Genomic DNA, 15,334 nt, shown 5'->3' with positions numbered 1-15,334 from the left:
AAGTATATGGATTTCAAAATAGTGATAATTTACATTGCGTTCTGAGTGTAGTTCTAAATGACGTCAATAATAAATAATAATGTATAACACCCTTCATTACAAAGGATTCAACAGCTTTTTTGAAACTTAACACACTACGGACCTGATTTTCCACTGCTTTACACTTAGTATAGCTATTTACACCTGGATGAACTGGTTATAAAATGCTACCATTCTGATTTGATATCAGATACTGGTACTATATATCAAATCAGAATGATAGCATTTAGTATCACATGCTCAGGCAAAATACTAGGGAGGAGTGTACAGAGGCAGATGAACTGAGATGTGGCAGCACACAAGACACAGCCATTTTGGGGTGTGGCAGAGGGGATGGGGAAGAACACAGAAGCATGGTTGTTTTCAGTTGCAGGGTATTGGGGACAGTGTACATATGTGGCCACACCCATGTGTGGCAGTAGTGATAACACATAACTATGACTGCGCTGAGGCATGGTGGAGGGAAGTATGCAGATGTGGCATGTCAGGCAAGACAATGGTGTAAAGACATAATTATGCTCAGGTGTGGCAGTGAGGGGAGGAACGCACAGACATGACTGTGCTGGGGACATGGTAGCATGGCTGTGTAAAGGTGTGTTAGATGACAAGGTGTAGATATGGCTGTAAGAAGGCATGGCTGAGTGGCGTGATGGAATTGTAAAACTGTATTATAATGTTGAACCACAAGATGGGATCGTGTGTGACATAGCTTACTTAAGCTGGTAACAGTTGTACCTGGCAGTGCATTAAAGCATCTGAAAGAGAATACATCTCTTGGTATTTCCCTGATGGAAGTTCTGTAGCCAGTCCAAATTCGGTAGAGGAGCCTGACCTGCTAGTAGGAGGCAGCCTTGTAACCAACTGTGTACAAGGAGTACACATGACACAGGGAACATAACAGTTGAGGGCAAGGGCAGAGAAAGTATACTGATGTGGGTCATGGCAATGGGGGACATGGCAATGTGGGAGTGGACAGACATGGCCATGCTCAGGCATTGCCATAGGAAAGGCAAATAGAGATGGCTATGCTCAGGCATGGCAGAACGGGAGCATTCAGACAAAGCTGTTGTCAGTTGTGGCAATGTGGAGGATGCACATGTGGCCATGGGATAAGAAGAGTGCATTTAAAACAGTATTTTATTGTCACTCTTTTGTGTCCCCACACTAGTGCTGTGTGACACGCTGAGACATCTACATTGTGCCTAGTGATAATAAACCTTATGATTATTATGCATGAATTAATACAAATATATTTGCATAATTTATTTCACTTTTTCCCCCTCCCTTCAGTTTCCTCAGGGATGGGGAAAGTGAAAGATTCTTCACTCCTACAGGTGTGAGATCACGCCAAAGGCCTAAAAACCATGTGTACGCAATACACAATTTCTGACTGAGGAGAGCCACAATCATGTCCCCGCCCTGTGCCTCAGTTTCCACATCTATAAAATGGGGATGACAATGCTTAGTTCCTTTGTCTATTGCTTTGAAATCACAGATGAAAATCATTATTCAAGAGCTAGGTATTATTATAATCAGGTAGACATTGCCTTGATGTGTGCCTTGCATACCCCAGCCCTGAGGAGGGAAGGGCTGAGATCAGGGCCGGCTTTAGGCCGATTTGCCCGATTCCTGGGAATCGGGCCCCACAGCTTAGGTGCCTTTTAAATTTTTTTTATTTACCCCGGCTGCGGTCTGCTCCAGGGTCTTCTGTGGCCCCGCTCCCCTGACCAAAGCGCCGGAGGGAGTGCAGCTTCCCCACAGTCCCACTCTCCCGGCTGGAGCTCCGGCCAGAGCGCGGCAAACCCTACCCTGCAGCCCTGCTCTCCTGGCTGGAGCTCTGGGCCCTTTAAATAGCTCCCAGACCTCTGGGGTAGCAGGGGGTTTGGGGGCTATTTAAAGGGCTGGGGCTCCAGCTGCCTCTGCTGCCCCCTCTGCCCTGCCCACACCAGCCCCGCCCCGCCGCCGGCAGCCAGCTCTGCACCCCCTGCCCACAGCCAGCCCCTGCCAAACCCTTGTCCTGTCTTCAGCCAACCCCTGCCACATGCCCTGCCCAAAGCCAGCCAGCCCCACACACTCCCCTGCCCACCCTGCCCTGCCCACCCCCAGCCCTGCACCCCCCGATGCACCTCCCAGCCTGAAGCCAGCCAGTCCCACACTCCTCTGTCTCCAGCCCTGCCCATCCCTGCTGTACCCTCCTGCGGCCCTGCCTGAAGCCAGCCCACCCTACACCCCTCGTCTCCAGCCAGTCTCTCACCCCTTGCCCTGCTTGCAGCCAGACCCTACCTCCAGTCAGCCCCTGCCCTACCTCCAGTCAGCCCCATGTCCACTGCTGCTCTGCAGTTCCCAGGGCAGTAACCCTGCACACCTGCTTCAATGAGGGGGACAGGGAGCAGCTGGGACCCACACATGTGCACACCCACAGGGAGTGGCAGGGACCCATACATGTGAAACAGCGGTCATTAATAACCAATCAACAGCATATATGATGCAATTTACATAATATATAATTTTATTATTGATATAGTTATGGACAGTAAATAATACATGGAAGAAATTAAAGGCTTTTTTTTTTTTTTAGTCAGTCATCCCTGCCAGGGCCCCCGCTGAAAATGTTTGAACTAGGCTCCGCACTTCCTAAAGCCGGCCCTGGCTGAGATGTACCACACAAGCCCCTCTACAACCCGCACGCCATCCTGGCAATCACTGCAGATGGATGACCCCATTTCTGGTACCCTTTATCTACCCTGCCCCTCTCTATGCCGGGGTTTCTCCCACCTCTGCCACTCTTCCATCAGAGTCCATTTATCCTTTCTTAACCCATCTCCTGCACCCTGTCCCCAGTGCTCCCTATCTGCTACTCCCCTGCTTTGGACTCCTTTTGTCTCCTGCACAAATGTTGACTATCTTCCTCCCGCCTCCCTTTTACCGCCCGCCCCCAGCATGTACTGCTGGCAACGAACTACGGGCGGAGGTAGGGCAGCGCCTTCACTGGCTCGTCCTGGGCACGCGCAGGCGGCTCCGGCATGTTCCGGCAAGCTGTGACGGGAGGCCGTTCCTGACACTGCACCGGCCACTGGCGGGATGAGATGACATCAGCTCGGCGGGACGCGCGCAGGCGGGACAACGCAGTAAAAAGGAGAGTGTAAGTGTGGGTCGCTTATTGCGCTCCGCGGAGTAAAGGGGAGGGGCAACTTGGTGAGCCTGGGGGGACAGCAAGATGGCGGCTGGCCAGTCCCGTTCTTCTGCGGGAGCCGGCTGCCCTACTCCACCAAGGCGGGCGGGGGATGGGCCTCCCTCCCCAGCGCCGGGGGCAGCATCTGGGGGGTCCGACACACAAGGGATCGCGGGCAGCCTGACACCTGGCTCTGTTGCTGGGAGGGGGCGTGGGGCTGCCGCTCGTAGGCTGCTGTCGGGCCCCTGCGCACGGGGAGGGGAGCGGGCCCGCCCTCTAAACTCCTCTATGAGGGACCCTTCCCAAAGCCCCGCTCCCAAGCAGAGATCCCTGGGATGGCAGGGGGCTGGGCTGTGATGGGGGGCTCCTGAGTGTGGAGGAGAGAGAGCTTTGCTCTGTGCTTGGGACCCCTTTTCCTAGCACTTACGGTGAAGCGAACTACCCAGTTGCGCCAACGGTATCTAAATATCTACCACCACTGGTGTTTGGTAAACGTTATTAGTCTTGTTCAGAGGGCAGCTGGAACCTGGTTATCGATCAGAAGACTTTACCGGTGTTAGGTAGGAGCCACCCTGAACTCTTACTTGATCATGTGGGAATTCAGTCTAACCCTCCAAGAACATCTTTAGAACAGCTGCTGTAATTTAGGAGTTGATCCAAGTCCCAGGCTTGTGATCAGGCTAAACTCTGGCTGTTCCGTGCACAGCAGTTCTCACATACTGGGCACAAGCTGAGTCTTATAGTTAAAGGTGTGCAGCCAATTTAAAATAAATTCTTCTGTTTCTTTCTTATTAGAGTTACAAGGAACACCTCAGATTATTATACCTGAAAGAGATGGGGGGGGGAAGATTCCTTTGCTTCCTTTATATATTTGACAGCATTTAATGTATAGTCATTTTCCTGTTTTCTGCTTATGTCCCCTCATTTTGTTTTGTGAAAGACCTACACACAGATGAGGGAGAAAGGAGAACTTGATTGTAAAATCTCAAAAACTGGCAGGAGGGACTTGAGCAAGAGTATTATTGGAAACTACTTAAAACTTTAACTGATTAGGTTCTAAATTGATACTGTCACTTTTTAACGGGTGAGAATGGCAAGAAGAGTTACAGCTACAGAAATTCTGTTTGATATCTTCATCAGTGGTTTAGATAATGGCAGAGAGAGTACACACATGAAGTTTTCAGATGATACTAAGCTGGAGGGGTTGCAAGTGCTTTGGAGGATAGGATTAAAATTCAAAATGATCTGGAGAAATGGTCTGAAGTAAATAGGATGAAATTCAATAAGGACAAATGCAAAGTACTCTATTTAGGAAGGAACAATCAGCTGCACACATACAAGATGAGAAATGACTGCCTAGAAGGAGTACTTTGGAAAGGGATCTGGGGATCATACTGGATCACAAGCTAAATATGAGTCAACAGCGTAATGCTGTTGCAGTAAAAAACAAATATCATCTTGGGATGTGTTAGCAGGAGTATTGTAAGCAAGATAGGAGAAGTAATTCTTCCGCTCTTCATGCTGATTGGGCCTCAGCTGGAGTATTATGTCCAGTTGTGGGTGCCGCATTTCAGGAAAGGTATTGACAAATTGGAGAAAGTCCAGCAAAGAGCAACAAAAGTGATTAAAGGTCTAGAAAACATGACCTATGAGGGAAGATTGAAAAAACTGAGTTTGTTTAGTCTGGAGAAGAGAAGACTGAGAGGGGACGTGATAACAGTTTTCAGGTACATAAAAGGTTACAAGGAGGAGGGAGAAAAATGGTGGTTGTTAGCCTCTGAGGATAGGACTAGAAGCAATGGACTTAAATTGCAGTAAGGACGGTTTAGGTTGGACATTAGGAAAAGCTTCCTAACTGTCAGAGTGGTTAAGCACTGGAATAAATTGCCTAGGTAGGTTGTAGAATCTCCATCATTGGGGATTTTTAAGAACAGGTTGGACAAACACCTGTATGGGATGGTCTAGGTAATACTTAGTCCTACCATGAGTGCAGGGAACTGGACAAGATTACCTCTTGAGGTCCCTTCCAGTTCTATGATTCTATGAAATGGGCAGTACAGCATAATAGATATTGATGTACGTGGCCGTGATTGGAAACTGCTGTCATAGGTTCTTGATCTCAAGGTATCTTGTCCTTACATGATTGCCGAAGTTTAAAGCGACACTATATTGTAAAAATTCCTATAGCTCAAATTTAAATAATTTTAATTTGATGAGGAGGGGATTATCTTGAGTCTAACTTACTTTGAGGTGTAAAGGCATTTTCTGAATACTTACAGTGTTAAGGGTTCCTTCCCCTTCTTCATCCCTTGTTTTGCCATATTTTATATTTCTCAGTGTTGGTCCATGTTACTGTGGGTGTCATGCTTCTGACTGTTCCCAGAAGTGTGCTGATCTTTTAAATAATGTTGATGCACAAGCACGTTTTATTTTGACAAATCAAGTGTTTGTTTTTTAAAACAAAAACAACCATGCTAATTTCACTTATCCTCAAATTGTTTCAGTGTTTGTTTCAGAGGCAAATGGTTATAGTGTTTGCCAAATTGCAAAAATAAAATAAGCACGTGGAAAAAAAAACCTAGATTTTTGTGTAAAAGAATGTATTCCAAATAATGGAGAGTAAAAATGAAAGAGAGAATCCAGCAGTTACCTGAAGGTTATTTTTAAAGCCTGTGTGACTTGTCTAGGTTTTAAATATTTATGAGTATACAGTATATACATTGAAATGTATACACACATAACATGGGGTGCAAGATGTGGAAAGTTTGTCGTACCAATCAGAGCAGGGGAATGGCACAACTGTAGCTTTAAAAAAAGGTACAGTACTGCCATTTAACAGTGATGCATAGGAATTGCCACACTGGGTCAGATGCAAGGCCCCTACTCTAGATCCTGTCTCTAACAGTGGTCAGTACCAGATGCTTCAGAGGAAGTGCTTGTCAAAGAGACAGTTTTGAAAATTTAACATTTTAGCTATTGACATCATAGAGGGAGTCATCATCATATCATTACATAGATTAAATACATTTACAACTTTTCAATATCATGGCAATAAAAACCTAAAATTGGATTTTGTCATAATCTGCAGAAGATTCTTTGCAATGTAAACAGTGAAAGCATATATAGATTTACTGTGAAGCTGGCTTTAGGAAATATTTAATAAAACCTCATTTATTAAAAGATGTGTGTACCATCCTAAAGCAAGTAAAGAAATTCAGTGAAGCCCTTTTAAATAAGTGGTTTTTAAAGACCACTGTGGCAAATCATTCACTTTAGTGGGACAACAAGCATGAAAAAGGCCTGCAGGATCATGCCATAAAGGAATAATATGCTATTTTCCAAAACTATGGCATACACTAAGGACATACCTTCTTAGTAGTGTAACCAAAAGAAAAACAAACAGATGTAGACTAGTTTGAAATTGCTGTTTTATTTATAACCTAGAGCTCTTTATTTAAATTGAGAAGCCTCTGCTGAGGCAGGTGGGAAGTCCTGGACCTCAATATTACCTTCTCTAAAAAAGTTTTAGATTTCCATCATTTGTATTTTCCTGTTATATTAGGAACATATTTCCCAATACAATTGATTTGAATCAATTTACATACACTTTATGGCATTAGTAATATTTCTGCATGGAGATTTAAACTTTGCTATGGATTCCCTCTGTTAACCTTCTGATTTTTTGCCAGATGTTTAGCTATCTTTAAAATCTTTTAAACTTTTGTTAAGACATTTAGATGATAGTTGTACCTATAGATTTAAACTGGCATGCATGATGTAAATGCTACTTCATTTTCTAACTCTTCTAAAGATAATGAAAGATTTATGTCTAGCATTAAAGTTAGAACATAGTTTTAAAAATATATGTGGCATAAAATAAAGTGAATGACTAGTTACATTTATTTTAACACAGGTATGAAAACTCCATGGGGTCAGCCAAAAATGTGATAAGTGAGACTGTTGATATAGCAGAGAGTTATAACATGACGGTAAGTCACTCATGTAGTGCAACAGCATTTTAAGATTTTTCTTTACCAAAACAATAGTGTGGTTTGTTTGCAACTCTCAGGCCCCCACCCCCCTATTGCTCCTCTTAGGTCAGTGGAAGTGCTCCTGGTGAGGGTGCCTGCCACTGACAAAAGGAGGGTAGTGTGGACATCAACCACCATAGTAATTACTGCAGTAGCTGTAAGTTGACCTAACATAGGTCTACTTAAGTTTGTAGTATAGATATGTCCTGAGTGAGGAAAGGGAAGGAGGCCCCTTAATGTCAAGCAGCCATTTCTCTTATGTTCCGAATGGTGATAGCAAAAGAGCACGTGGAGAATAGGAGCAGAATGTACAGACAGGAGTGTGGGTGATAGTGGATAGAAACAGAGGAGACAGACTGGCTGCAGAGGGAGGAGAGTGAAAGGTTTTTGTTTTTTTATGGCCACTACAGCATCCTCCCCTGTTGAACCTGGAATTGAAACCAAAATTCGAGAATCTGAGCATTCCTTTCCTGGAGCAAACAGATCTGAAACTTGCTAGTGCAGAGGTTCCCAAACTTAGTTCGCAGCTTGTTCAGAGTAAGACCCTGGCAGGCCGTGAGACACTTTGTTTACCTGAGTGTCCGCAGGTATGGCCGCTCGCAGCTCCCATTGCCCGGGAACAGTGAACCGCAGCCACTGGGAGCTGCGAGAGGCCGTACCTGTGGACGCTCAGGTAAACAAAGCATCTCGCAGCCTGCCAGGGGCTTACCCTGAACAAGCTGGGAACCAAGTTTCGGAATCCCTGCTCTAGTGGCTAGTCTTCGGAAAGGCTAACAGACTACTATTACCAATTACTCAGCTCACATTGTAGAAGTCTGGGCTGTGGATTAAAGGTGCCAACACTGCTGATGACCAACACAGGGGTTAGTAGGATTCCACAAGGATTTTTTTTTTAGTTTGCTTTTTAAAAAAATTAGGAAATGACATTTAAAAAATCTACACTAAAGGAACATTCAGGTTGCAAAGTCAAGAACTCAAAAGTCACTAAATACCAGAATTAAAGTTGCCATACAATTTGAATTTGGAAGGTGTATAGTGAATGGGGTTGGGGACTGCAGGTAGAGAAAATATAGTGTCACTTGGTTGAAAATTCTACCCCTGCTTCTGCCAGAGATTCGTATGCAGTGCTTGGCAAATCACTTTAATCAACTCTTTTATAAGTTACCATTAATTTGATGTTCCTAATTTTCTAGTTGCTGAACTTGAGACAGCTGGGACAAGACTTGCAGAAGTGCTGAGTGCTCATAACTGCAATTGAAGTTTACTGGAGCTGTGTTTGAACTTACTGTAAAAAATGCTATACAAATGCTAAGTACAGCAAAAAATCAGGCCCTGGGCATCTCAAGTTGGGCATCCAAAATTAGTGGATGTTTTTAGTGTTGTTGTAGCTGTGTTGATCCCAGGATATTAGAGAGACAAGGTGTGAGAGGTAATATCTTCTATTGGATCAACTTCAGTTGGTGAAAAAGACAAGCTTTTGAGTTTACCCACCACTATTCTTCAGGTCTGGAAAAGATAGGTGGCAGTTAACATCTCTGCCACCATAAAATAAAGGAGAGCTAGTGTGTTATAGATTGTTAGACAATCATGGGCCTAATAAACACACTGAATTTAAGGCTTAGTACAACAAAGTTAGGAATTTAAGCTCCGAGGCTTATCTTTTGAAGGTGTTGTGTAGGTTTCCTTTAAGTTTTTGTGAGTTTTGGCCTGACTGTCTCTTTTCCTCTATTCTCCACCTGTAAAGTGTGGATAATAATGCCACCTTGTGATAGTGGTGTGAAGACAGATCCATTAATGTCTGTGACCACTCAGGTACTTTGTTGAGAGCACCATAGAAAAGCCCATGAGAAATTTAGTAATTATGTATTCAGTGCATGGTTTGACTGATGTATGATAAATTAGGCCTTGGGCTCTGCATTGTATGAAGAGGATAAAAAGAAATATTGAATAGCTCCCTATTCAGTGAACACTATTCCTGCTTTGCATTGAATGAAGCAGAGGTCTTCTGAAAAATATAGTACATGATCATGAAGTTAAAGTCTATCTTAATGTATACTCACAAGGGGCTAAATCAAGGTTGCGCAAGAAATCTTAATTTTGACTTTTTTGAATGCTTGACTTCGTAACCTTAAAATTCTTTTAACATATTTTTTATTTAATTTTACATATATATTAGAAGATTTTTAAGAGTATCAAACTATATCATAAAATGTTGGCAGTTGGATCTGAATCTTGGTAAGATTTTTGCCTGTTTTGTCACAAACTACGTCACTGTTTGGTTTGTACTGTAATTATGCAGAGCTTTAGGGTATGTCTACACAGGCAGAGTTACAGCGCCAGCTGCTAGAGCGTCACTCAGAGAACGCTGAAGGTAAACAGCTGTTGTGTGTTCACACAGTCAGCTGCCTGTGCAATAGTGTGTTCACACTTGCGGCACTTGCAGTGGTATTTGGAACGATGCACTCTGGGCAGCTATCCCACAAAGCATCTCTTTCTCTTCTGCTGCTAAGAGTTGTGGAAAGGCGGAGGGAGTCCCAGGGCATCGTGGGTCCTGTCCCAGTGCTCCATGATGCATTGCTTTGCATCCCACAAATCCCTGTGCTTCCGTCTGCATTTGGCACCTTCTTTCAACGGTTTGTATACTGCATGCTCTGCTCTGCCTCTTCGGTCTGCAGGAATGGATCCTGCACTGTTGATCAATATGCTGCTCGCTGTCACTAACATGTCATGAGTGGCGGTGGAGTTACTCCTTAAACTACAAAGGCAAGAACAGTTCGACATTGATCTCGCCAAGCGTACTAGCTACGAAATGAGATGCTTGTGGCATTCATGGAGATGCTGACCACAGTGGAATGCTGCTTTTGGGCTTGGGACACAAGCATTGAGTGGTGGGATCACATTGTCATGCACGTCTGGGATGTTGAGTGGTGGCTGCAGAACTTTCGGATGAAAAAAGCCACATTCATGGGACTGTGTGATGAGCTCGCCTCAGCCCTGCGGCCTAAGGACGTGAAAATGAGAGCTGCCCTTCCATTGGAGAAGCATGTGGCAATTGCACTCTGGAAGCTGGCTACTCCAGACTGCTACTGATTGGTCGCTAACCAGTTCGGAGTGGAAAAGTTGACAGTTGGATTCGTGTTGATAGAAGTGTTCAGTGCCATTAATTGCATCCTGCTCCGAAAGACCGTGACTCTAGGCAATGTGCATGACATTGTGGATGGCTTTGCACAAATGGGCTTCCCTAAGTATGGAGGGGTGATAGATGGCACACACATTCCAATTCTGGCACCAGACCACCTAGTCACTGAGTACGTTAATCGGAAGGGGTATTTCTCAATGGTTCTTCAGGCACTTGTGGATCAGTGTGGGTGTTTCACAGACATTAACACAAGCTGGTCTAGAAAACTGCATAATGCACTCATCTTTTGAAACACTGGCCTGTTCAGGAAGCTACAAGTAGGGACTTTCTTCCCAGCCCAGAAGATCACTGTAGGGGAAGTCGAAATGCCCATTGTGATCCTGGGAAACCCTGCCTACCCCTTAGTTGTATGGCTCATGAAGCCATACAGGGGGCACCTTGACAGCGGCAAGGAGCTGTTCAGCAACAGGCTGAGCAAGTGCAGAATGACTATTGACTATGCTTTTGACTGTTTAAAGGCCTGCTGACACTGCCTATATGGTAGGCTGGACCTGTCCGATGACAATATTCCTATGTTATAGCTGCGTGCTGTTCACTCCATAATATTTGTGAAGAAAAGGGTGAAAGCTTCACTCAGGGCTGGACCGCTGAGGCTCGGTGCCTGGAGGCTGAATTTGAACAGCCAGAGATAAGGATTATTAGAGGGACACAGTGCGAGGCCATAAGGATCAGGGATGCTTTGAGACAGCAATTTGAAGCTGAAAGCCACTAATATTTGTTGCTATGCTTGGGAATGCAGTGCTTGTAATGCTAGGAGGTGATTGTGATTGGTGCAGATGATGCACTATGAAGATTTAAGAAAATGGCCATTTGCTTTGCAGGGCTCTGGTTTTTTTCAGTTAATGGAATAAAGATTGCTTTTAAACCAAAACAATTCTTTTATTAAAAAACAACAACCAGAGGAGGGAGAGAGACAAAAAAACACATCAGCACTGAAGGAGATGGGGGAAGGGAGCGTCCCAGGAGAAGGTGGAGTCCTGGGACGGTTAAAGATTTGTGTATGTCCGGGTATCATATCCAACCTTCTTTGGAGTACAGTGCCGTGAGCGCTGTACTTCAGCAGGGCTAAACTGCAGAGGGACAGGTGTTGAGTGCATTGGGTACTGGGAGTCCACAGTGCTATACTGTGATGGGGGAGGAGGGAAATGTAGCGGGTACAGACTGGAGCCAGGAGGTTGATAAGAGAGTGTTGGCGGTGTCTGGGGGGCGCATGGGAAAGAGTTTTGCAACAGTGGTTGCAGAGGAGGGTGGGCGTGGAACTGCTCCGTTTGCAGTGCTAGTAGCGTCTGGAATGTGTCCAGTTGGTGCTCCATAACATTTAAGAGTCGCTCCTTGGCTTCGTCTTGGCACACCACGTTCTCCTTTCGGTCCCTCTTCACGCTATCCTGCCACTCCTTCAATTCTAGTTTTTCAGCCATGGAGTGCATCATCACATCACGCAGAAAGTCCTCTTTAGTTCTTTGTCGCCGCTTTCTAATTCTGCGCAGCCATTCAGCTGGGGATAACAAAGAGGGAGGCTGGGCTCCCAAGGTCATATCTGTGAAGCCAAAATGCAGCATTTTACAGAAGCAGTATTGTTTGCAACACACAGACCACTGATTCAGTGGTTTAAAACACAGCCACTATTCACATACCTATCACTAACTGGCTGACTCCAGGCAAGCACACATGAGTCACAAGATCCCCAAAATAGTGAGTAACCGCAGGAATAGGGGAAATCAGTGTTCCAGGACCATACTGTACACTGGGAACATGGCTCTTGGGGAGAACTAGCCCATTTTCCACAAGCTGTGGTCATTATGTTGAGGATTAGCAGGGAATCAGTGGAGGGTCTTCTCCAAGACTGCAGCTTCCACCCTGGCCCTTATTGCGGCTTGCCGGTGTGCAGCAATACGCACACACCCCAGCCCCTCCATGATGCTCAAAGTGGCGCGGGAAAGTTACCATTAATGGGACAAGAAACAGAGCAGCTCTGCCAAAGAACCTGCGGCAGCAGATTTACCAGTATCTCCATAAGAGTTTCCTGGAGATCTCTGAGGAAGATTCCCATGAAGTGAGGGAGCCAGCCAATCAACACCTTGGTCTGCTGCTCAGACTGGGCATGTGGTGGTACACGCATCATACAGACACAGGCCTGCTTTTTGCAACCCTCCTACCCCCAACAACTCACTTCAGTGATTCCCAAAATCAGAGCCACTTACCAGGAGCCTTCTCTCCTGTTTGTGCTTCGCCAAGCTCTGACAGCCATGACTGGCTAGCCACTTCTGGGGTAGAAAAGAGCTCCTGGCTGCATGCATCTCTGATCTCAGAGTCGTCCTCTGCCTCTGGATCCCCCCTACACATCCTCGTCCAAGATTTCCTCCTCCTGGCTCAGTCCACTCTCTATAGGCACACGAGCCACCAAATATCCACAGTGCCCTTCACAGTGGAGGTGGGGTCACCACTGAGTATCGCATCCAGCTCTTTGTAGAACTGACAACTTGTGGGGGCAGCACTGGAGCGGCGGTTTGCCTCCCACGCCTTGTGGTAGGTGTTCTGCAGCTCCATTACTTTGACCCTGCACTGCAGTGTGTCCTGGTCATGGCCCCTTTCTGTCATGTATCATGAACTCTGTCTGTAGGTAGCATAATTCCTACAGCTGGAGCACAGCTGGGACTGGACAACATCCTCTCTTCAAATGCTGATGAGGTCCAGCAGCTTGGCATAGCTCGAAGTGGATCTATGGGGGTGGGATCGCCTGGTGCATGAAGCAGACATCGTCACCTGGAAAGATGCCCTGAGACCACTGCACATGTCATGGAGCAAACGGGAAGGAGACTTCCAAAATTCTCAGGGAATTTAAGGGGAGGGGCTCAGGGTTGGTGACCTGAGGGTTGAGCAGTAGAGTTCAAACCAATGACCAGAGAGGCAAGAACAGGCATTGTGGGACACCTCCTGGAGGCCAATCGCAGCACTGTAATTGACCAGGGTGTCTACACTGGCACTGCGGCACTGTAGCCCTGGTGCAGAAAGCTATACGCCTCACGTTGGGGTGTTACAACACAGAAAGCTGCTTTACTGCACAGAAACTTGCCAATGTAGACAAGGCCTTACTGTGTAAGCATAATAAAGGTGTGGGTTGCTAGTGCCAACATTTTCAGTGCTTAGAGGGACTTGCCAATGATAAGGAGTTGCCTAAACGAAGACCTGGTTAGCAACAACTAATTTAAAACTACTTTTGCCTTCAGACATTACGATGAATTGGCTTTAAGTGATCTCTGGGTTGGAAAGCTAATGCTGAACAAGTTGGCAATTCCTGGACAAGTTGATTAGTTACATGAAGATCTATTTTTATTAATATTGGATAACATTTTTGCAAGCATTAAGAAGGACATCTTCTAGAAATTTTGTCGTACAAATTTATCATAGTTAATTATGATGGAAGACAAATCTGCATACAAACTCTACTTATATTCTGTATGTACGTTTTACCTTTATTTCTTTGAGCAGCCTATTTTATCCCGAGTTAATGTATCTTCAGGAACAATATAAGTATTTTTCATAGTGAAATTTTGCAATGATTTAGCAGTCTCAAAGTACCCAAATTAATTGATTTGTAAAGGATGATTTTGAAATATGAGGGAAATAAAAAAAAAAGAGATGTCAGAATATGTCGGTTAATTATGAAATTCTCAAAGTCTAGTTCTTTACTGTTAAATTTAATTCTGCAAAGATGGTCTGTTGGTAGGGTAGTTTATCAAATAAAATATTTTTAAAAAAGATATTGCATATATCTTTATGATTTTAGGAGTACATATGTAACTAAAAAGAGGGCATATACTATTAGGTGTTATCTTTAAAAGATAACACAAGTTAATTATAAAAGTTTGATGTGTTCTTTTATCTCTCTATTCTTATTAGTTTAAATCATATTTACCATAGCAAGTTGTAATACTGGAAATCATAAAATTAGAAATCTAAATTTGGTACCTGCATCTTATTTAATTAAAGAAGATAAACTGCTCTTTTAAAGAGTAAAAAAATGGTTTTCTCAAAGCAAAAACAAAATAAAATAATCCCAACTCCTCCCCACCCAAATGCTGTCAGTAAAAATCATGAACAAGATATTTTACCTGAAGATGGGTTTTACTGGACTAATTTGGCAAATTCAGGTAAATCCTGAGTTTACAAGATCTGCAGAACTTTCATCAGACATGGAAATTGTAAAGTTAAGCAACTGATGCAATGTACCATACTGTCCTTATTTAGATTGACATTCAACTGTATTTTAAAGAAATAGATCAAAGAAAGATTCTATTTTTAAGCGGGTTTGATATTTGAATTTGCCCTCCATAAAGTAAATATATATAACCAAGATGTAAATTTAAACTCTACATGTAAATTAATATTTTTTTGTTGAATTTCATACATTTCTGTTAATGTCTGTTGGCTGCATTCCACTATGGTCCACCTCAATTTGACATATACCATAAATGAATGTCTTCAGTGATTTATAGCATAGGACACTTTCAAAACACTAAAAAGGAGTTCACAACTCTGTGATCTCCCTGAAGATAAATTCTTTATCATGAAACCACCAAGCATTGTGGGTAGGGGAGGGAAGAAAAAGCATTATTATCTGAGAATATATAGGCTATAAAAGAGTTTCTGAGACCAGTTTCTTTTTTTATATATTACTTTTATATTGTCTTGAGGGAATGCTAAGAAATGACATTTTTAATAGAGAATTAAGACATCTCTATTATGTGCTAGAGTCTGCTGTTCAAGGACCTTTAAAGAACACTTTGCAACAAGAGACTTTCAACAGATATTTTTAAGTACCTTTTTAAATCTGATGGAGCAATTTGCCAAAGTTTTACAAACAACAGGAACAGCACTGTTTACAATTCTAAG

General features: G+C 44.0%; 1 protein-coding gene across 5 annotated transcripts in view; it reads left to right on the top strand.

Moving 5' to 3' along the window:
* Positions 1-2,993: 2,993 nt before the first annotated feature.
* Positions 2,994-15,334, top strand: part of SCAPER (S-phase cyclin A associated protein in the ER) — a 362,895-nt gene continuing 350,554 nt past the window's right edge. For 2 of the 5 annotated variants that reach the window (XM_030579108.1, XM_030579109.1), the window contains exons 1-2: positions 2,994-3,181; positions 7,125-7,200. In XM_030579108.1, coding sequence (XP_030434968.1) covers positions 3,126-3,181; positions 7,125-7,200 — 132 coding nt within the window. In that variant the 5' untranslated portion in view covers positions 2,994-3,125. Of the gene's footprint in view, positions 3,182-7,124; positions 7,201-13,368; positions 13,898-15,334 lie in introns of those variants that run through there. The other 3 variants (XM_030579106.1, XM_030579104.1, XM_030579107.1) reach the window with 2 other exon arrangements.

The sequence above is a fragment of the Gopherus evgoodei genome, chromosome 10, assembly GCF_007399415.2.
Source record: "Gopherus evgoodei ecotype Sinaloan lineage chromosome 10, rGopEvg1_v1.p, whole genome shotgun sequence".
Lineage (NCBI taxonomy): Eukaryota > Metazoa > Chordata > Testudines > Testudinidae > Gopherus > Gopherus evgoodei.
This window is presented reverse-complemented; position numbering and strand designations above follow the sequence as displayed.